At 35.1% G+C, this 24538-nt stretch overlaps 1 protein-coding gene across 8 annotated transcripts in view; it reads right to left on the minus strand.

Moving 5' to 3' along the window:
- The window catches only part of HEATR5A (HEAT repeat containing 5A), a 65792-nt gene that overhangs the window by 26607 nt on the left and 14647 nt on the right, over positions 1–24538 (minus strand). For 7 of the 8 annotated variants that reach the window (XM_059849872.1, XM_059849877.1, XM_059849876.1 and 4 more), the window contains exons 5-20: positions 23540–23648; positions 22875–23024; positions 22442–22613; positions 20273–20433; positions 17480–17735; positions 16254–16409; positions 15316–15566; positions 12825–12936; positions 11818–11970; positions 10488–10587; positions 9688–9797; positions 4991–5154; positions 4698–4873; positions 3221–3326; positions 771–961; positions 169–328 (exon numbers count right to left, since the gene is read on the minus strand). In XM_059849872.1, coding sequence (XP_059705855.1) covers positions 169–328; positions 771–961; positions 3221–3326; positions 4698–4873; positions 4991–5154; positions 9688–9797; positions 10488–10587; positions 11818–11970; positions 12825–12936; positions 15316–15566; positions 16254–16409; positions 17480–17735; positions 20273–20433; positions 22442–22613; positions 22875–23024; positions 23540–23648 — 2527 coding nt within the window. The remainder of the gene's footprint in view (positions 1–168; positions 329–770; positions 962–3220; positions 3327–4697; positions 4874–4990; positions 5155–9687; positions 9798–10487; positions 10588–11817; positions 11971–12824; positions 12937–15315; positions 15567–16253; positions 16410–17479; positions 17736–20272; positions 20434–22441; positions 22614–22874; positions 23025–23539; positions 23649–24538) is intronic. The other variant, XM_059849878.1, reaches the window with a different exon arrangement.

Below are 24538 nucleotides of genomic sequence, written 5' to 3' on the forward strand. Positions count from 1 at the left end.
TTTGAGCAGGGGCAGTCTTCTACATTGCCTTTGCTGCTCCAGCCATTACCTGTGGGGAATGCCTGTGAGATTGTGAAGCGTCTTATTCTTACAAGAAAAACAACCTTAAACTCCAGAATATAATTCAGTTCATTTATAACATAACATTTTTATGTAAGTGACAAGTACCTGTACATCAGGAGAAGTACTGTCCTGAGACAAAGTATAAAGGATTCCAACACATGCATTCAGGTGCTGAGTAGAACTTATTCCTCCTAGGTACCTATACAGACATCCCAGAGCCAAAGAATGACCAGTTCTTGATACCACATCCCTAGCAGATTTTAGCCTATTAATGGAAAGAAAGTTAGTTTAATCACCAAGACTCTTACTATGTAACAAGCACATCTACAAATGAAATTTCTGGTATATAATCAGCAAAAAAAATTTACTGGACAATATTACAGTCCCAAAATTCTAAGTTCATACATGGTCTCTTATCTGAAGAAAGCACCAAAAATATTTTCGATACACACTTAAATGATGTTGCTAGAAAAGAAGGCAATTTAATTAACTTGAAAGTCTACAAGCTTGCTTAGTTAGTCTCACACTAAGAAAAATATGCAGAACTCAGGCAGTGCTTTTTCCTGTTAATTACCAAAGTGACATCAAATTCATGAAGGAAAACAGCTTTTATCATTAAATAAAATAATCATAATAGGTGTCAGGTAGATTTCTCAAACACTTTTATAAACTCAAGCAGTTTCTTTTCATGCTTATTGCAAACTTACTTGTCAAAACTGACTTGCGCTAACCCAGCAGTGAAGGCACTGTCAGAAACCACCTGTGCCAACCTGGCCAAACACTCTGCAGCAGCACATCTTAGAAGTGGATTATTGCTTTCCAAGGCACCCATTACCAACATCAGGGCAGATCTTCTAACTTCTTCTGAACCTAAACTTCCCTTGCAGTTAGCCAAGTGCTAAAAACAGACATTAAATATATTAAACAGTAAGACAGTAATCAGAGTGTGCTTTTCTGTCAGTCATGCAAAATAGACAAGACCTGGAGAAGGATTTTGATTTTCTTCCCCTTTGTCTGAGGAATTAATCTCTTTCAATTTGCTGTTATGAGAGTTAGATGTCTAACACTACATAACTGTACATCACAGCACAACACTATTGTATCAACATTGTGATTTTAGGAAATATTGGATAGATTGCAGTGCAACCAGATAAACTAACATATTAGCATAAAATTTAGGAAATAATATCAAGAAGAAAACACACAAGCAAAAAAAAATCTGTCCCAAACATTTGCCTAAGACAAGAATGAAAACTGCACATGAACAGAGGAAAATACAAACAAAGCATTACAGAAAACAAACAAATAGCAGATAATTATGAGATCACTTCTTATTTTACCATTTATCATGTTTTTATTTACCCAGTAAGAAATACAAAAGACAGTAAAAAAGACAGAAATTATATAAACAGAATTTTTCCATATCTCTCTTATTTGAATGACACTAGTATGGATGCTAGTACACTAGAGTGCACTAGAACATGTTTCCCTAAAACTAATATTAAAAAAGGGGGAAAACTGAACAATGATTCATTTGCACTCAAGAAAACATCACAAAACAATGTATTACCATAGAAAATAGGACTGATCACCTTGATAGTTAATCAAAACAAGAACAAAAACTGTGTACTGTGCTGGTTTGGACTGGCTTAGAGTTAATTTTCTACAAGGTAGCAAGCATGGTGGCATGTTTTGGATTTGTGCTGAACACAGGGTTGACAATACTGAGATGTTTTGTTATTGCTGAGCAGTGCTTACACAGAGCCAAGGCCTTTTCTGCTTCTTGTGCCATCCCACCAGTGAGGAGAGTGGGGGTGCACAAGGAATTCTAAGGAAACACAGTTGGGATAGCTAGCCACAAAGGACCAGAGGGAGATTCCACACCATATGGCAGTCAAGAGATAGTTGTTTGGCATAAATAAGTTTTAAGTAGAATGAGTTACTTGGAGATAAAATACTCAGTGATTTAGGATATTGTTTGCCCAGCTTTATTGGCTCAGCATGAGTAGCTGGTATAGATAAACCCTTAGGCTGATAGCTCTGAACTTAGGTCTAGAGATGTTTTTGTCTGGAATGGAGTTAATTTTCTGAGTAACTTTCCTAGCAGCTGGTACAATGCTGTGTTTTGTCTTTAGCACAAGAGCATTGATAACACACTGATGTTTTGATTGTTGCTAGGTAATGGTTATCCTAAATCTAGGGCTTTTTTAGTTTTCTGTGCTAAGAAAAGAGAGCAGACGCATCAGAAATGGAAATCAGAAGCTCAAGACAGCAGAAGCTGCAATTCCTCAAGAACTACCTACCTGCACAGACAGAGGGAAAGAACCCAACAACATATTAGAAGACTCCTTATCAAAAATCACCACTGGGCCCAGAGACAGGTGCAAGGCATGTAAAGAGCATATGAAGGGTAGATGCATAAATCATAAGGGTATAATTGCCTTGGGTTTTTTTGTTGTGAGTACCTCTCTAGAGGTACCCAGCTTGAGCTGACCTGCTGCTGTATAACTCCATTATATAACTTATTTTTATAGATTTGATGCCTGACACTGCTAGAGGAAATCCAGAGTCAAGTTGGAAGATGGAGGAAGAACACCAGAGAGTGAGTGTATGTGACAATGAAGAGACAAAGGGGACTCCTGTCTGCTCTCGGGGCTGCCAGCTGCAAAGGGGCTCCTGTCCCAGCAGTTCAAGTCTCAGGTGGTCTGTGCATGACTCCTCGAACAGTGTGACAATGGCAGCAGCTCCTCCTTTAACATGGAATTATGCTCAGCATATAAAGCTGGGAGGAGGCAAGGGAATGTTCGGAGTGATGGTTTTTTGACTTCCCAAGTGACTGTTAGTCATGATAGAGCCCTGCTTTCCTGGAAAGAGGTGAACACCTGCCTGCTGATGAGAAGTTGGAAATGAATTCCTTTTTTAGATTTGCTTGTATGCATGGTTTTTACTTTCCCTATTAAAGTATCTTTATCTCAACCCAGTTTTCTCACTTGTACTCTCGCAGTTCTTTCCCCCACCCACTGTGGGGGGAGTGGAACGAGTGAGTGGCTGAATGGCTGGGTTTAAACCACAGCAACTGATCTGTTTGAACCAAGAGATGCTGTGGTTTAGTACCTGAAAGAGAAAGAGAAACAAAGGAGAGACACAGCAGATTTACCTTTAAGGAAGTAGAAAAGGCTGACACAACATGTAGTTGCACTATTTGTTGTCGAGATCCTTTTGTTTGCTTTATGGAATTCAACAACTGTTCTAACACCTGGAGCCTTAAACAAAACCAGAAAAGAAACCACATAATTGAAAATTAAGGAAATGAAACAAGCTTTTTTATTTTATTTTAAAACCCATTAAAAAATCTAACTACAAAACCAGAGGTGGAATAAATCAACTCTTCAGCATTTTCCTTCAACTGGCATCCTGGTCTACTACCAAAAAAATTTGTGTATTTCATATTAAAATATGAACTTCCATATATGAACATGAACTTTTTACATATATCTCCTTAAATGCATTCACAGATAATTACTTATATCTAAGTAACTTTGAATAGACACTATTAAAAGGAACTACATATGGGAATAATGTATTTTGACTTACAACTGAGAAAGGAGGAGGCAAAGGAAAAAGAAATGAAAATGTATTTATCTGCAGCAATTAATTCAGGTTTTGAGAAAGAAGTGAAGAAAACCAACCAGCAAGCTGGTGACAGACAGGGCAAAAAAAAAAAAAAGACAAAAAAAATTCCACAATAAAAGCAGTCAATGAAGACAGAATAAAGAAGTAAAGACAGGTCAGAAGAACAAAAAAAAATTTATCAATATTATTGGCAAGTATTCTCATATACAAACACCTTTGTGGAATCTACACTAAACCCCAAACATTCAAAGTTGTGAACACATCAAGACTCAGAATTCATCAAGATTAAACACTCATCCCACATAGGAAACCAGAAAACCAGCACCAGCTATAATGATCATGAGCTAACGATCAAGGTCTAACTACAGCGGGCTTTGAAAACATAAAGCTATTTAATTTAAAAATCATTCATCTGCTCTAAAGCTGCATTCAAAAATATTACCACACAGAAGCACACAGAAGAAGCAACATGCAAAAATCTTCAGGAATTTTATGCTTTAGCAATCAGTGTGCTTATAAACGTGAAACAAACCAAAATGCCATGTATGCAGTGAGAAAATACATAGACAAAAACCCAAGAGAAGTTTGTGATCTCTTACAAGCACTCTTGTACCTTGACAGAACTGTGTTGAGACACGCACTCTTTTCTCCCCATCCACCTTTATAAAGAATCTATTATGTATTAAGCGCCACAAAAAAATTGTGTAACATCTCAAAATAGCTTCCATTTTGATCTGGCTATCAAAAAAACACGTTGTTTTTCTGGGTCCACAGATTTGCTATGACAATAACCTCTTACTGGATGCGTGTTCTTGTTGCCAGTCACTTTAAAGAGAAAAGTCCAATATTTTGGTGGTCTGATGCTATTCAGATGGTTTACAGGCTCCACTTATGCAATTCATTATTTTTTCAGAACTGTTTTCTTCTACATTCAATGTCAAACACTGTGACCATCTTACAACATCTCCTAAATTCCCCAGCAGTTACAGTTACTACTTTACCTGTGAGATTCTGTTATGTGGGAAAACATAACTCCAAAAAGTCGACTTGCTGCACTGATAACAGATAATGCAGGAGGTAGTGGTTTAGGTACTGAATCCCCTTTTGCAAATTTCTCATAAATTGAGTAAGGGTCATACTCCAGGCTGCCACCAGCTATGCTGTTACCTAAAAGGAGCTGTAAGAAGGAAATGAGTGATAGCCATATTTTTGACCAAGTCTAAATAAGCACTGACCTAAATAACTACAACTGTACAAAAATACAATAATACCTTTATAACAGAACAAATAGTACCTGCTCTTCAATAAATCGGTGGTCAGTCTCCTGCAGTAAGGGTCCAAGTAAAAGGAGATCATTCTCATGACAAAGGGATGGAAGCAAGAATGCAGAGGCATCAATCTGGCTATCTGCGACAGTCAAGTCAGTCACTAACTCTTTTAGAACAGCACTGAAGTCTCCTTTAAATTAAAGAAAAAATATTCAAAACCATTGGTTAGTTACTTGCCACAAGCAACTTTGGGAGCAATATATTTATACTGAAATAGTAACATCCATGTAACATTTCTCTTTAGTCTTCAAACAGTTAATTAGAGAGGACTCTGTTGGAGGGGAAGCCACAGAGCAGTACCTGACATAAGCAAGTTAAGCAATCTAGAAGTAGAAAAACAGAGACCTTTTTCTTTACAGAAGACATAATGCCATACAACTGATATGCCAGTAAATGAGTTACATGTACAAATAAAGTAGAGGGAAAATGGCAGGTATGAACACAGCCATATTTTCTTCTATTTCCTGAAAATTAGTGCTGTGGAATGTATTATGCAATCACAAAGGAATACCTGAACTTGGCAAGCATAAGTAATTTAAAACATCCATAGGTTTGATAAATAAGCAAAAGCTGATGAATGCAGTCCCCCATTTCAGGAGTTTGCATGCAAAAACCAAAGCAGGAGTTTATTGTAGGAGTTATTGTAGGTTATGATAAATTTCACAGTAGTTAAAACTTCCACATATTGTTGCACAGAATATTTCTGACAAGGTTGTACATAACACAAAAACAACAACACTGGGCATTTTGAGTCAGACTATTTAGGTCATTAAAATAGTCTTTGTAGTGAGAGAACATTTCCACTGCTGAATCACATGTGATGAGAAAGGACTGGGTTGTAACTGTGTTGAAAAACATTGCTGAATTGATCTTAAAGAATGTACTTGGTCTTTATATAAATACTACATAAGAATTTGCCTCCAGAGCATTAAGACTGAAAAGTCGAGTCCCCATGAATTGGGAATTATCACTACTAAGAAGTGGGCACTTGAGAGACGAGCACTTAATATCCAATTCCTTGCATTCAATTTGGATGTTACCTGATCACACAATTACATATTTGCACTGAAGTTAGAGTTATTAGCATACTTAGAGCTGGTAGCTGCAATCAGCTACTTAACCTTCCCTGGAAACAGAACCTGTTCTGACAATCTGACTTTCTCTCCCCCACCTGTCAAACTCCTGGCTCTATCAGCCTGTCTCCCCTGCAGGCATCTGTTTGTTTTGCCTGCCTCCCTGGCTAATTAAGCAAGTATGTAATTTTTCCAAAAAACTACTCTAGAAATCTAAATGCAAAATGTCTGCACTATCAAATATATTGCAATGTGTGAAAGGCATAGAAATTGAGCCTTTAAAAAATTGCAACAGTTAACAACTGGAAACTGTTTTTTCATTATTACTCATCATCATGACAAAAAATTTTTTTAAAAATCCCTTTCCTATGAATAATACCAGCTTGTGAAATAAAATTTCATTGACATACCCAGCATTTTTTAACCAAATAAAGGTTTATTTTAGTCCCAGACAGTTGGCAATCCTCAACACTTTAAACAATATTACCCCAATTTAAAGCAGTTCAAAAATGTTAAGCCAGAATGCTATCTCAGCATTCTAGCAATTAATCTCATCGTATTAAGAAAGATAAGTGAATTCACCTTTACGGTTTAAACTGTGGAACATAACAAGCACAAAAAGCTGAAGAATGAAAAAAACCCTAATGAGTAGTCTGACAAAACATATTAATTTCAGACAACAGAAAACATCAAGAAATCTAATAGAATTCAAGCCACTGAAATTATTTTTGTGAAATTTTCAGTTTTGACAGTATAAAACTTTTTGTATTAACTCACAAGAAATAAATGTTTAGCCTTGAAAACATGAGCACATTATAATCCAAAATTAATGACACATGAAAATGAACACAAATATGATTAATCATCTTAGAACCAGCTCTCCTCAGCTTAACAAGTTCGTACTTTGGATGAGATAAATTACAAATCTTATCCATTCATACACAATGGCAGACAGCAACTAAAACAAGTTAAATGTATTTCACCAATGTTCAAGTTTACCTAATACGTTCTTCTCATATCTGCCACTGCTTGAAATAATGCAAAAAATAAATAATGATTCATGCACATTTGTGGTAAAATTTTGTAAAATTCTGCTGTTTGAGCAGATATGATTTTTAATGATAGTGACAGAAAGCAATCAAAGAAACATCAAAGTGGCAAAAAGTAAGCAGGAAGGGACTAAGCAGAGCCTAAACAAATCATAGTATCTCAGGACTCAGAAATCTAAAGGCATGCATTGACAAAGAAGCTTGGGTATATGAATAGTCTGTTTTCAACAGTTTATTTTCCTGCCTACTTTGTTTTGTTCCTCTTGTCCTAAAGAAAAGAAGTTTTGCACATTATTTACAAATACTAAAAGTTACAACTCCTGGCAAACGTTTCCATCATCAATTTTCTCAAAAAGAAACAACTTACAGATTTCTATCATCTGGCTAACTACTTGGAATGAAGAAAACAAATACAAAAGAAATAAAACCACGAACTGGTGAAAGCTTCTCAATCAGTGTGTCACTCTGAGCCATGTAAAATGAGCCCTGCTGTGCAACACAAGAATAATCCTAATATTGTTCCTATTTATAATGACTAAATGTAGACATTGAAAAAAACCATGATGAGTTCCATAGTGACACTGTTTCTCTGTGGCATTCACATCCTCTGAACTTGATTTCTTTACCCAGGGTTTTTCTCCTGGGAAGCTGATAGGCAGCAAGAGGCCTCAGAGAAAAGAAAAACAATTCTTATCTCATTTGCTTTTCCAGTGTAGTGCTCATGTGGAATGTGTTTGGAGATTATTTACCCAAGGTGATTGTTTGACTGGACTCCAGTGTGAGTTGTTTTGACTCATTGGCCAATTAGGGCCAAGCTGTGTCGGGACTCTGGAAAAAGTCACGAGTTTTCATTATCTTTTTAGCATTCAGTAAGTATCTTTTCTGTATTCTATAGTATAGCATAGTGTAGTATAGTATAGTGTAGTGTTCTTTAATATAATATAGTATGATAAAGTAATAAATTAGACTTCTGATAAGATAGAGTCCTCCTCATCATTCTCTCCCCTTGTCAGGGCTGCCTGCATTTACAACAGTTTCTCCACACAATTTATTTTAAAAATTTCCAGTGTTTATGAACATATACAGTTTCTGCATGAAGCTATCATACTGGAATAAAATGGAAAGAATGGTATATGTTTCAAGTTTTACCTTAGAAACTTTACACTGTACTTTAAAATGATGCATACCTGTATGTTAAGACACATAAAAATAAGTTCTGGCAATGTATGCATTTCCATTCCTTCCCTAGTCTCATACTGCTGTATTACACATGAGTGGACACCTCTGAGACTACATCTGTCAAATTACTGTTTTGATTCTACGGCTATTTTCAAAGATTTCAGCAGGGTGCTCACTTACTTACTGCAAACTTTTCAAGCATTTTCTTTATTTTTTGTATTAGAATGCAACATCCTCAGCTAGGCTGCCCTCTCACAAGAGGTACATTTTGCAGGTCACACTGTAAAACACAGTGTATTTTTGATTAAGTTAGAACATACATAAAAATCCCAAGCACACCAAGAAACTGCCAAACCCAGCCATACCCAAATATTTGTATTCTGTAACATGTCACTCCTGTAATACAAGAACAAAAGGAATAACTTGCTCTCAGGGGTGGAGGTGTAATTTTCATTCACAGATGTGTATTACACACTATGCTTCATTATGTACATACTTCTAACATGACAACAGCTTTAAGGTAAAGGTCAGGGATTTGTCCCTTAGCAGTTACCACTAGATGGAGAAGATTATTTGAGTAAGGATTCCCTCCAAAATACAAATGACAAGGACGCAGCTAATTCAGAGCACGGTTGCTCCATATTGTCTCTGTCCTGAAGAATACCCTGTGCTTTTCTTTACAGCCTACAAAAACACTATGGCTTCTTACTGCAATCCATAAACTACTATACAACAAATGATTTAAAAACAAAAAAATTAAATATTTTAGTTGAAAGTTAGACCCAGCCACCTACAGTGCACAGTTAATCGATCAGAGACCTAGATTCTTTTTGTTATGCTCTCCTATAAAAAGTCCATCCCCAGATTTTGTTGAAATTATTCTTTAAATACAAACCCTTCACAATCTGCACAGGATCAGATTGATGTATCTCTAATATATACTTTGTTAAATCAATTAATTTGAATTCTTTCAATGGTCTATATCCAAGTAGTTTAAGCTAAAGTTACACCTTTGGGAATTAGGATTTAATGGAAAAGTAAAACGGGCATCCAAGAAAAGAAATTTTTCACCAAGTTTGAAATTGAAACATTGTCTAACTTCAAGTATCAACCAAAAATAGAGCAAAAGTGTTTATTTGTAACAGAGGTCTGTATTGGAATCAGAAGGGAAAAAAGATCATGAACACTAGCTTTTTAAAACCACTGTGACTTTGCTACAATTCATCAAACTTAAATAGAGGGAATAAAGTTTGTTTTTTAGAAAAGGCGGAACTAATTTTTGCTGGCTGAATACGTGTTGGACAAAAACTTTAAAATGAGCCCATAGTATTAATGGATTTCTTCTTGCATGGAAATACATACCTTCGTAGGCCTTTGGGGGCAATACTGCTAGTAATTCATACAGTTTCTGTCTGTAAACCGTTGATGGTGTTTTTAAGGAATTTCCATATGATTTGTATATTGAAGAAAGCCTTAAAATATAAAAAAGCATGTCATACATAGGAGGGACTTTAAGTTTTATGGAACACTCCAGTTTCATTTGTATCACACTACTGAATGCTTTTAAAATCTATACATATTAGAAGTACATTTTTGATTTGCACAAATAACAGTAAAAGGAAACCGATTTATTTCACATGTTCTAACAGAATGTCTGTTGTCCATTTCCAAGTGTTATTTTCATTTTATACGAAAGAAATAAACAAGCTTTGTATTTCCTTTGATTATACCTATATTTATGACAACAAACTTTTGTGGCTATATTTCTCTAAGTTAGAGCTTAGAATCCAAATGCATTAAATTGTTCTATATTCAAAAGGCAAAAGTTTAATAAAACCCTTTCCAGCTCAGATCTGAAATTAAATGCAAAAAACATCCATGTCTAAAAGATGTTTTTCCAAGCATACTCTTGAACTTAATTTCTTATTTAATAAAAAATAATGGTGTATTAATGCAAATGTGTATAATTTAAAAAGCAGTATATAAAAATGAACATAAAAAACCCTTGCAAGAAAGTCTTCCTTAGATTTTTCACAACACTGGAATCTGCAAACACAGAAACACTGATTTTTGTCCCTTGAAAAGAAAGTTCTTCAGAAAGTGTGCTAACCAAATACAGATTACTCTAGCTTTTCAAATAACAGTTTTATACACACACTTACTGTGTCAATAAATCAACAGCACTTGGAAGAGGAGGAAGAAGTCTCTGAACAACTTCATCAGTAAGAAGACCAGCACAGTGGGAAACAAAGCTTTTAATAGCTAGAAAAGGAATTGGATTTCAATTTACTTATTGTGAGATATGTTGAAGGAAAACAAATCACATTAGCAAAGTAATTACATTACTACATCACTAATAATGAATAAAAGTAGAAACGAAAAAAGTCAGATGCACTGTTTCAGTGTCTCAGCTTGGACATTCATATCCTGACTTTTAATTGCATACATAAATGCAACTATCTTTTGCATTTTGTTATGAATTAAGTGATGGTATGTAACTCAACTTCATGGTAATTCCATAGTAATAATAAAAAGAAAATAGGAGGATGATCAAGTGAGCTACTGCTTACTTTAGTAGTTTTCCATTAAATTTTAGTTGAAGTACTATACTCTAAGAACCAATTAGTATACATGTAATTTACAAAAAACTAAACTTGAGTCTAATTTCCAAAAGCACCTAGAGATTATACCATATTAAATAACTAAAACAAATATTTAAAGTTTAATTGTTTAGGTACTTCTAAAATGAAATTGCTATTGAATTCCACACTTTGTGATGTATCTTAATAGTGAGAGAGCAGGGTGCATACTATACCAAAGCTCACATTTCTGAAAAGCAAATCACCCTTTAGTACTCTAGAATACAAGACTGAAACATGTTAAGTATTTGAAGACCACTGGGGCAATTTCTTGGAACCCCAAATTCACAGTATTTCATGATAAAAAATTGCAACCTACCATAGAGGAGCCACATTCATAATTTTTACCCAAGTCCTTCCACTTTCATAAACATGTTTGAATGACTCACCAATTCTGTTTTGCTTATAGTAAGTTACCTGGTAGAAAACAGAACCACTATTTTCCAAATATAACAGACCATAAATAAACAACAGAACATACCCTACTTTGGATCTTCAGTCATTATTGTGATTTGTTTGCTAAACAAGCAACCTTCCTGATTATAATTTATTGCTTGAAAATCAACTGATTAGAAGAAGGAGAGGTAAAACTCTTTTCGATTTTTTGTTTGGTTTTGGTTTGTTTGTTTTGTTTGTTTTTCTTTGCTTGTTTTCCCCCACAAAATGACACATATACATAAATATTCATATACAAGCATGTATGTTATATAGCATGCATGCTATATAGAGAGTGAATATAGCTGTTACCATCTAGTGAAAAAAATCACTATGGAGTGTTCTTGTTCTTTCAGAAAGAAAATTAACTAAGAGCCCAATTACAAATATTCAGAGAAAGACAGTAAATCCTGCTTACCACAGAGGGCACCAGCACGACCTTCCAGTGTTACTTGCCAGGTAAATGCATCTCCTCGTGTCTTCTCTGTTTCCAGGTCTTTTGGAGACGATGGAAAGATGCACTTCCACAGTAACAGGATTCGAGGCAGATGATGCTGGACAACTGCAGGACCTGTAAAGATTGGTAACTGTTAGGCCAATGCAAAGATTAATAAAAGTAAATTTTCTTTCCTTCTCTTTTTTATTGTGTTCACAAAATCTTTGCAGGAGTGAACAAAACCATATGCTACTTTCCCAGCCTTCTCATGTGTAATTTCTCAAATATTTACTGTTTTGGTACTTCATTTTCATATATAACTAAATACCCATTGATACATTTACTAGTACGTTACCAAACCAACTACAATGTCTGTTTGTTACAAAGTACAAACAGATCACCAGCAAAAAGAGATGAAAAGATCAATAGTAATGTTTAGAAAAGCAAATATTTGTTTTAGGTTAATGAAGTATAACAATTTTTAAAAAAAGGGACATGTTGGGCAGAAGTAATACCTCAAAACATTAAAAATATGACCAAAGCCAATAAAATACATTCTTCATTAGTACTTTATTGATCACAGTCAATAACGTGACCAGTAATACATCTTAAAAAGTTCTGTAAGATTTCAAATGCCTGACAAGAGGGAAATATAAATAATTAGCTCATTTTTTGCGGCGAAAAATATTTTGAAATTCTTCGTGACCACCAGGACATTTGGTTAGATTCACTTTGAAATTTATTACCTACATTTAATTAATAGCAGTCCCACTCCAATCACTATTTTTCAGACACTGCTCCCAATGAACTAATAGTAAATTTGAAGGAGATAATATTTTTATCTCAGAAAGTTTTTCTAAATATTTCAACACTGGGGATTTTTAAAATCATTTTGCAGCAGGAAATTAGACAAAACCTCAAACAAAGAATCAGAGACAGAACACTGAACACCTTAATGTAGATTAAGAAGAACTGTAGAAAGCTACTACCTAATGTCATGAGAGCAGCTACCAAGAGCCATCCAGCCTGCATTCGCTGCAGTGAAATGCGACTGTTCTGAGAAGCAGAACACAACAAATCCTCTGCTACTGTCATGATTACCTTCAAAGTAAAAGAGAAAAACAGAGAATCACATTTTGGTAGCTACCAATGTTTTTTCAATACTATTTGGTGTAACACCTAATCCTATTCTCTTGCTCCCAGAGGAAGATTGCCATCTTCCTCTTACACTATGGCAATAAACTCAGGCTCATGAAGTTGCAATTCCTGACTTCAGTACTAGTCTAGGATGGCTTTAGCAGTTCTCTGGAGTACTCCATATGTTCTTTGCTGCCTTGTACCCTCTCCTTCATCAGCAGTAAAATGACAACTGATAATTTCCACAGGAATGTGCATTGGAATGATACAAGTTTTCTGATATTCTGTTTATGTCACAATGTATTCATGACATCTATGAATTACAGATCAGAAGAAGGGTTGAGAGTGGTAATTATCTTTTTTATCCCTGTTGCAGAATAAAGTCTATAATTCTCTCTGACTATTTTTCAAATCAGCAAATGATATGACTGACAAATAAATTAAAATAGTATAGTTAGAATTAATCCTATTTCAGCTGCTCCAGAATAATTGCACATGCCTACGATGTGCTAAATGCAAGGCACTCCACTTGTTACCAAAAGGTACCTACAATTTACACTGAGGAACACCCTTGTGTCCATGCACAATTACCACAGTATGGCTACAAATGCTGTAAGTATTCTGCATGTAGTTTGCTTCAATTATGTTTCACATATGCTAAAAAACATCTCATATCTTGCATTATGTCCAGTCTCCAAAATAAACCGCTCATAAGTCAGTATTTCAAGTAAGAAGTGTCACTATCAAAAGTATCATTAAAAAGCTTAAGTATAGAAAATATCCTCACATAAATTATTTTCACACTTAAAATGGTATGAAAGATTGCATATGAAAGTTTGCTTCATGAATGTTTGAGATTTTTACACTTCCAAAACTTCATTTGATGTCTTTTTTCCAATTTGAAGTATTAGCTTCCCCAGTTCCATAATGCTATCAGATGGTTGTAAAAGAAGAAATACATTTGCATTGATTCCTGCTGGAATTAATACATTTGATTCTAAAATAAAACAGTACATTTTTAAAATTATACTACTAAAAATCACTAAAACCTTAGTATACTTACACTACCTATAAAGCATACATGCTAGAAAGGACGTAATTTAACGATTTCTGACAATTTTTCTCTGTGTACTAGCAGGAATGCCTTATATTTGAAAAAATTTTAAAAACTGATTTATAAGCAATAGAACTGAATGTTAACTCACTAATTATTTTATTTCCTTTAGATTCCACCTCCAACTCTACCTGCCCTCTCAAAGGATAATCCATTAATATAGAACTTCTATAGCTTCTCTACCGATCACTATTGTCTATGTTTGATATTTCCTTCTCAAAACTGCTCTATTCAACACTGGTCCCTTTCTGCTCCTCAGAAGAGAAACTAGTCTGGAATCTGGCAGTGTTCCTAGGAGAGAGCAGAAAAGGGCTTTTGTCAACTGTTCTGTTCTTCCCCCTACCAGCCTAGCACAGAATACAGTGTTCCTCCCATATTTTTTGCGCCCTCCCATACCTCCTCCCTAGCCCTATTTCAGCCTATTATAGTCCTCTAAAAGAAATCTTTGTTAAGAATTACGTTTCTCTGTTAAACAGAATCTTCAGCTCTGCTTAGGTGCATGGTATTTGAATGGCACTTCTTATCTGTAAAAGTGGGCAAACTCCATTCATTTTGTTCTCTCTGAATGATCTTTCAGCCTTCACAAGGAAAAGTTCATCAGTCAGGACTTTGAATGTCCAGAATGTTCTTAATGTCCACTGATGTTAAAACAGTTATTTCCAGAAGAAAGAATGTCAGTTTCTACATTATGCAAAAAATTAGCATGTACTGCTGACATTTGTGATCCACCACAGTTTTCCAAACATTAATAACACAGTGGAAAAAGTTCCCATTAAGATGGAAACAGCTCCTTCCCCCAGTCTTTACTTCTATGGCTGCATATCCTTAAAACTTCAGAGCACAGCATCTTCTGCCTGCACTAGTGAGGAGATTGGCATCTTAGACTGAGTTAATGCAAGAAGCTGATTTCTGTTATATTCCATAAAACAAAACAAAAGTGTCTGTCTGTTGGACTTGACCAAAGATTTTCAAGATAATACATAACTGCAGTTATTGCTGTAAGCACTGACTAACCTGTACACTTGAGAGTCATTCCCAAGAAACAGGAATTTTTGCTCCTGATACATGTGAGAAAAACACGTGCTTATTTGAGGCAAAGTCCTCTTCTTGAGGAACCAAAGTAGCTCATCAGTATCACTGGGTTTTGTGATCATGTCACAAAGAAAACATGCAAATACCACTGCCAAAAAATATAAGAACAGACTACATGATAAGTATTCAGACCATACCTTCCCTTTTCCATGTGGAATTCCTAAAGGACAATGTTTCACTGCACCCAGCAAAGCAGCAACAGCAAAACTATAGCCAGTTACTGCTTCTGGGCAGGATTTCAATGCACTGAGACGTTCAATGCAACGATCCAAGAGCAGGGACACATAAGAGGGCAGTGCTACTGCAATACAGCGCAAACACCATGCTGCTGTCAGTCTAACTGAAATGGTGGGATGAAGAATGACAGAAATTACTGCCTCCAGAACACCTGAAAAATAACATGCACAAACACACTTAAGAAAGAGGCAAGCAGATTGTCAAACAAGGAAAAATGAACACACAGGACTGGCAAATATAACATGATTCAATTTCTATACTTCTCTTGAAAAATTACTATTTTTAAAATTTTTAAATAATTGTAACAAATTTAAAAAAGTAAGCTCATTTTAGAAAAATTTATCCTGGATTAAAAGTAACATTATGGAGAAAACCTAACATATCTCACAGTTATCCCTCAATATACATAGAAAATATGTGTAGGCTTCTGTAAGGAAGCAGAAATCCATGCCATGGATGCAGCTAAATAAGAACAATAAAGGTATCCAGCTCAATCTGTTTTACTATAAACATTATGAAGTGTTGCAATTTAAATACACAAAGATTTTTTTTTTTTCAATTTATATACTTGTACAGGTTAGGAAAGATACAGAACTCTTTGGGCAACGTTTGAAATTTTTCTACAGCATGTAAGGCAGTCAACTTTTCCTCCTTACCCTCCCTTTTTTTTTAAAGTTTATTGGAAGAAAACAGAAAATAATACAAGAACTATGGAGGATTCTGGTTAGGAGACTGAGCACAAGAAGAATAGCCATAAGATAACAAAGAAGATCACAGTGAACAAAAAAAAATTAATTTGATTTGTACTCTGGTTCACAAAATAATTCAGGGCTTGTACCTGTACTGGAGTCCTGCAGTAATGGGGCTGCTGTAGTCCCTAAGCCATGAATGAGACTTCCAAGTTCCTGAAGTGCACACACAAGCACATGCTGACTCGCTGTTACATCTGCTGTATTAATTTTTGTTTCCAAGTTACCATCACTTATTGCAGCATCTGATAACACAATATAAGAAAATCACCATGAAATCATTACCAAAATCAAACAAACAGATGGGAGAAAGGTTTTTGCCAAGAGAAGTTGTTTATATTGCTAAATGAGCTTTTACCATTTTTATTATTGTTTTCATAAAGGGTTACCTTCACTGAGACAAGCACATTTCTTTTACTAAAAGGATGGCGTAGTAACATCTGTGAGGGCAACAGTGTGGACAAATGGAAAATACCAGATTGCTTATCTTTACATGATAGGGAACAGTAGCTAGCAAGAAGAGTGCTATTGTCTGCCTTACCGAAAGTAACTTGAAGAAAACATACCTAGATGTAACTGGCCAGATATTACTGCATCATAGGGAAAAAGAAAGGGAGGAAAAGAATGAAATCTTGCAAGGTCAAGCAAATGAGAAGGCAGAGACATGGAATGAAGAAGGAGGGAAAAATATTATGTTTTTTGAAGGTTTATATTTTGAGACAGAAATCATTATGCCTGTTTAGACCCAAAACATTTAGATATTTAAATCGGATACAACATGTACATCAGAGGTTATGTCCAGGATTCTCTTTCTTCTCCTCCAGAAGGACAATGGTGGAAGATCAGAGGCTTTTTCTGGAAACAGTGTACAAGACCTTATCATGAGATCTTTTTTCTCCGTGAGAAATGTTCATGTGTCATTTAGGAACAAATGCTTCTTTTTTGAACCTTCAGTAGTGTCAACTGCTCTGAACAGGAAGGCTGGATCTGACTAGATTATCTGCCAACCTAACTTTACAATACTGTCTGTATAATATTATTGCAATTATTTCATTTGTTAATGGTTAAAATTTTATTTGCCAGGAATGGAGCGCTAAAAAAATCTGTATACACTTCTGTGGGTACACACTGACACACACAAGCAAATAATCAGCCCAAGCTAAAAACAAAGCAGTCCATCAAAACCCTCTACATTACCATGGTAATAAATCAGCACTATATATTCTATTTCTGCCAATTCTGAATTAGGTAGCTGGACAATCACCTAAAAAAGGAAAAACAGAGACCCGAATGGATAATCTTGTTAGACCCATACCTACAACTTTCTTCAGTTTCCAGATGGCCTGACAAATCTCCTTGGCAGCTGCAATCTGAGCCTTTTCCCCAAGCAGGCCTCCTACTGTAGCTCGAAGGATGAATGAAACACAGCGGCGACAGCCGATAGCATCCACTGGACTCTGAACAGCCTTAGGGTGAGACTGAGACACAAGATCTAGAATATGGGATAGGAAGGCAGAGAAGTTCCTTTCAAGCCATTGTGCTCCTAATGTAGAGACAAATACCACATATGCCTGAAAGAGATTTCAAAAGAAAAATACTTTAGAGCAAAATATGTGATAATTCACTGCTAACTATCCTACAGGCTTACTTTTTAAATCTTCACATTGCCAGAACCAGAACACTAAACTAAAATGATTTATAAATTTATGCATCCATAAATCACATACGTTCTCACTTTTAGGTATCTGCAATTTTTTAATTTATGTATTTATTTAATTTTTTAAAATAATTTAAATTACTATCAAAGCTGTTATGGGTCCCTTCCAAGTCAGTGTATTCTGTGATTCTGCACTAGTAATATTGCAGCCTGCTTTGACTGTAAGTTATTTCAAGCTGCTTGCCCATGTCATCTCATTCCAGAGTGTGAGAAATGGCAGTTTACCCTGCACAGGCACTTGTTATGTAAAACATTGTGTCTGTTCTCACTGAACAACAGCTTCCAGCTATTTAACATTCTGCACATGAACCCCAAATTTAATGTATGAATGCATTTTGAGAACTACTATGTTACAAAACTATAACCCATAAGCCAGAGAAAATTTGGTTATTAAAGGCTCTGAATCAGGGAATATTTGCAGCCCCCAAGCACTGTTCTTCAACCAATGAATTTTAATAGTTTGCCTTGCAATGGAGGTGCCATAAAAAGACTGTCACCACAAAGAGAAAGAATGCAGAATCGCTTTACAAACCTAATCACCACAAGACCATTTATTTCACCACATAATAAGCTCCCCTACAATTGCCTTCTATGTGCATATGTTGGATGTTTTTAATGAATAGATCAAGAAAACAGAATACAAAAAATGAGAATATGCAAATGAGCACACAAAATTCCTCATAAGAAAGGAACTTTCTGCTACTGCTTATATCAATCTACTTTCAACTACTGCTTATATCAATCAATTTCTGCATTTACCTCATACATACTTTTCTTGTGTCTAACATTCACAACAAAGTTACTCATTTAAAAGAAAGGGAACTGTTGTAGACAAAATAATTATACTATTAGACCCTGTTATCAGCTTTTTGTTCTTGACAAATACTACTTAGGCTTCATAATGCATCAGTACATTACCCTGGTTTTACAGATTTAAAACCTGAGGAATTTAATAGGATAAAGACTCGTGAAGAGTGATACTGCCATGGCTTCATTTTAAACTCTGTCTTGAACCTGGCTTGAACAAATATAAAATTCCATATGTAAGAAGTCATCTTCAGAGCCTTTCCTATTTTTAAATTCATAATAAGCTGCGACTCACTAATTAATAAATTTTTTAACTGCAAGTGTTTTCTATTCACAAGCATTGATAACTTCACAATTTTTCAAGCTTTTTTAGTAGAAAAATTGCATTATTTAAACTGTTCTGGTACAGTCTGAGTCTACCATCTAGCACAGGTACTACTGTGTTAGATACGCATGAAAAAGGAGATAACTTTCAAAAACCAGTACAAATAGTCAAAACATTCAACCGAGATATCTGATACAGACCTGGAAAACTTATAAAACTACCATGTATATAGAACACCCTAGAAATCTCTGGCATGCATTTTCTAGGCAAATAGCTCTAAAGGTATTGTTGTTCCCTAGCTTTTCTGTTCTCTCTGCCAAAAATTAATGCTTCCTCTCAGCACGACCTGAGCACAGAAGACAATTTAGAGCACCTTCTAGCTGTTTCACTGCAAAATCTGGCAGCTTGTATCAGTAATTCAAGCTAATTTAAAGATCTTTCCCACAGAAGTTGAAATGTACTGAGAAACTACTTTACTGGCAAAGGCGGTTTTCATATAGCTGTGGGACTGTAACATACTAAAATAATCACAGCTATTTGATACATAAATATGATACAAAACTTGAAACTTGTGACTCAAGACCTTTAGTCTTGAGTCACAAGTTTCACATTTGCATATCAACAATTTAGCATGTTTACATTTAAGATAATATTTACAGGATGAAGCCAGTCTGATATCTGAAAAATTTGAACTGTTTTTATCAGCAGACACTACATGGCCTGGCTTCAGTCCTGTTAAGTTTACAAGATCCTATGCTTTGAGCATCCTGGAACACAGCAAAACAGATGCTGGGTTTTTTCCACTAAATTCTATTTTCCTTACTTTTCATGCACTTACTCAAAGCAGAACCATCTTTTCAGAACTAGGCTTGGAATTCCCTATATAGAAGGAAACTATTTCAAGTTCAAACATTTCTTCTAACTTCTCTCTTTAATCTTCAAATGTAAGGAAATAAGTTTTAAATTTAAAAACTGAGGAATTTTATTTATATCACTCTTTTGAAATTCATTTCATGTGAAGCTTTCACAAGTAGTACATGTTTAATTTTTAAAATGTCAAGCTCTCGGGTAAACAATCAGCAACATCAGTAATCTTTTTTTCCTTTCTTTCCAGCATGACTCAAGATGTAAATCCTTACTTTGAAATATATACATTTCATTACAAATACAAAAAAAGGATGAAAGAAGAGATACACAGAGGAAAGCAATTATACGAATGTTTGGCCATCTCAGAAAATCGTAACTGATGTAATCCAAACCTGGGTGACTCCAACTCTAACATCTCTGCTGACTGAACTGGTCCCTTTCAACATATCACCACTGGCTCGCAGAAATCCACAACTTCCACGCAGAAATCCAGTTCCCAATAGCTCCATCACATCTTCCAAAGAGATTCTGCGGAAGTTATGCTTGGTGGACGCTAAGAACAGATGTACATCTTTAGAGCAATAGTTCAAAAATCCTACTACATTTTAGAAATAGAGTTTCAACTCTCTTAATTTTAGTAAAAATAATTTGCACAAACTCAGTAGCACAATGAAATCCAAATACGGTTTGAGCATAACTTCAGAACAGAAATTAGGACATTTTGGCTCTCAATGCTCCAGTAAAACACAACATTTCTCAAGTTTTTCTGCTTTAACTACCTTTAAGTAGTTTAAGCCATTACTTAATATGCCTATTTACATTTACTCACCCTCAGTATTTACCATCTATGCTCCCTCTGCAAAAAGGTCTGTAAGGTCTACTCCTACCACCCACAGCTTCATGGAAGCTGGTTCTTACATATTCCAGCTTACCAGCAAACACTACTTCTATTCCAAACCTCAGACAGGGCAGATCTCCCTCTACTACACTTAATCAGGTAAAGACACAGCTACAGGTCCTCTTAGAAAAAATACCAAGACACCTTAGCATTAAGATAGTCCTCTAAAAGAGTGAGAAAAATAAAATATGCTTGCAATTGTTTAGGAATATTATCCATCCCCAATTCCTACTCCAGTGCTTTACTTCTTGATAGAAAGTTCACTTAAAATCTATGCTGGGAGATGTACATGTAAACTTAGCACAATGACAGCACACTGTGCAAACTGTCCTAATATTTTCACTGCATTTTTCATTCTCTTTCAAGGATTCAAATGAGAAAAGGAATGAGAGGATTTGAGATAAATATGTCCAGAAAAAAAAATTAACAAAACCCCCTCAATATTAGCAGGTTAACAGATGCAATGCAGAAATTCCAGGAGTACAAATTTCTTCATGTACTGCTCCCTCAACCTCTCCCCCAGCCCCTTCTAGTCCCCATCTAGCTTCTGCCCCACTTAGCTCTAACTTCTTTTTAACTAAAAATAACTAAAATAAGGACAAAACTCCTTGAAATAGCCAACCAAATAATTTATAAGCTTCTTACATAACCTTATCTTAGAGCCTTAGAAATAACAAGTACATTGCTTACATAGATTAAAGGAAGCTAATAAGTCTATAAAGAGGTCAGAGTATTTTTTTTTATTTTATTGAGAAAAGTGCCTTTTTTTTTTTTTTTTTTTTTGGTAACACAGTAATTCTCTCCAAAAATTTCTGGGGGAAATTCTTTGTAAACTAAGACTTCAGAGTCTACAATGCAAATACACAACCTCAAGTATTTTGAAAGACAGTAAGTTGGGCTGAAAGGCATATAATTTTGTCATTTGCTGGTTCTTGCACTGAAGGTCTTCTCTGCTGTCATTAAAAGCAGATCAGTTTGAATCACACTTATTCTGCATCCTGTTATATATTGCTTAGATTATAGTTAGACATTTAGCTTGGGGCTTCTAAGACTAAAACCACTCAGTCTGACTCACACAAAATATTGGAGATGGTAACTGTGCCAGGATGCTTCAGTCAACTCAGGTACTGTCTGTCAGAAAAAACTGTTACATAGCTGTTGTGTGAACAAAACTGCCTGCTAATTTCTGTTTCTGATCATACTTATACTGCTATCCACTGACAATCCAGATGTGGTATCAAATACTGCAAAAAACCAGCTTGAAGGTATCCTTAACTTTTCAGTCTGACAGAGAGACTGCCTCAAATCTTACTTATTTCTAAACTGCTTAAATTAATCTTGCTTTTAAATTCCTGAAGTTACTAACTTCTCTCCATATAACAACAATCTCATAGTGGAGAAAAAGTTCTACTAACTACTTTCCACTGTTCATTACTTTATAAAGATAAATAAATAGATAGATAGATAGACAGACAGACAGACACAACCAAAACCCAGCACTTCACAAGAAAAAAGTCAGAAAAAAAAACCAAACTAGAGATATGAACAGTCAGAAGAAGCTTACAATGTGGTTTTACTTCAGGCTTCAACAGAACTTGAGAGTTTCTTATAATCCGACAAACTTTTACAGATGAGGAATCAGCAAAGAAAGCACATATTTTACCTGTTATCTGCTTAGATGTTAGAGCTCTAGCCAATACTGTGCCTAAAAGTTTTGAAACTGCTAATCGTACATCATAATTGGAACCTTCAAAGGATTTAAAACATAAGGTAACAACACTATCGAGGTCCGTACTCCACATAAATATTGCTTCATTCTGAAGTTCAAGAAGACACTAGACAAAAAAAGGGAAATAAAAGTGTTTTGACATGGCAAAGCACCCAGTAAAAGTTTTAGTTTGCTACATAATACACTGAGTTCTCCCTAACAAAATAAGCACCTTGCTTCATACTGAAATTACTTACATTTTTCTGCAAAGTTAATATCAAAGGAACACACATAAGCAAAGAATCTTTTTACTTCCATGTTCATTTATCATTAAAACAGAATTTTATGTTTTAGGGAGGTTCTTTCAACAGCTATTGGAGCAGTTTACCTTTGCAGCAGCACAGCGGACAGCCATGGATCGATCTGTCAAACACGATCGGGCAGCTTTGTAAATATCTCTGTGACAGGGGATAGCAGCAGCTCCTAAACCATTTAATATATTTTGCAAACTAAGCATGATTTCATAACGACCTTGAGACTGAAAAGTGAAAAAGAGAAATGTTAAAGTTTTGTAACCCCAAGTTCCTTGGAAATACAAAAAGCCAACTGAAATAGGTAAAAAATGGCTGGGTCTTTTAGAGATCTATTTATTCTGAAATAAGTTAAAGCAGATAACACACCCCAAAACTCTATAAGCAAATGAAAATAGTAATTCTATGTTCTATTGAAAAGCAATAATTACAAGTACAAGGCCCAAAACATAAAGTACAAGCTATAGAAAAAATGTTCTCATTAATAATGCAATTAAATTTTCTAATTTATCAAGTACTTTCATGAAATCAGATAAAGAAAAGCTGTGATCCATCCTTTTATAGTCATAATTCATTGACTCTAGTACTTCTTTAGAATTTAGACACTGATTTTTATTTGACTTTTCACAATTATTTTTTTCTATTTTGGTATCATGCATTTTCGCTTATTCATTGGTCCAGCTACCAGCAGTAAAAATCCTTTTATTTTTCCATTCATCTTTTAAACATGCTGTTCCAATACCTCTGCATTCTTCATTGCTTTAAGCACATTCCCAACGGTGTCAGTAAAACTGTTTCCCAAAATTCTTCCCAATTTTTTGTATAAATAGCCCAAGCATACCACCGCAGCACTAAAACAAAAGCAAATCCAAAGACGCGTGAAAATGGATGCACCAAGAGATGAAAGGGATTAAGACGACTGAAGTAATCAATGTGCAAACAGCAAAGTAACTAAACAGGATGTCCCAAAAACGTAAGTGGATCACCAAAAGAGGAAAAAAAATGGTCTGTATGTGGCACATACCCTCTAGAAGAAATGCAGATACAAGGGTTGCTAATGTAACTTGGATAATACAAGAATTCAGGCAATACAACCTTCCAGTACATTTTACAAGAGAATAGTTCTCAAATCCACCTTTAAACCTTAACATTAATTTCCTATTAAGTGTGCTCTGTGTCATGCTGCAGCAGATGCTGCCAGAAGTAGTGAACAGGTTTATTTACAACTTCATAATTGACAGTAGACTGCAAATGGTCTAGAAATTACAATTCTGTCATTTATGTATCACAGTATTAATAAGGAAATACCTTGGAGGAAAGAAAACTATAAACCCATGTCCCTTTCATTGTAGACAGATTCTGAATTTAACATTCAGGTGAAATACCTGACAAACAGATTCTGTGTGCTCAGTCGCCTTTCCTTTAGCAAAGGCAAAAAATGCTAATATTGAGGGGAAAAAAAAAAAAAAAAAAAAAAGAGGTGCCTAATGAAAGAGCATTTTCCTTTGAATAATTAGTTACTGAAAACACTTTGGTTTTGTATTGACAGATCTATAACAGATCTATAAATCAATTAATTTCTTAAATACAAAGAGAAAAAGAATTATATGTTTAATCAGCTTTCAGCTCTTTTCCAGACCTACTTAAATATGTAGACATTGCTGAGCATCCCTTTCAACAAAACAATATTTTGCTTATTCCCCATCTGAATGCAAGTTCCACATAATTTTAAATACTCATA

Source organism: Haemorhous mexicanus, chromosome 6 (genome assembly GCF_027477595.1).
Source record: "Haemorhous mexicanus isolate bHaeMex1 chromosome 6, bHaeMex1.pri, whole genome shotgun sequence".
Lineage (NCBI taxonomy): Eukaryota > Metazoa > Chordata > Aves > Passeriformes > Fringillidae > Haemorhous > Haemorhous mexicanus.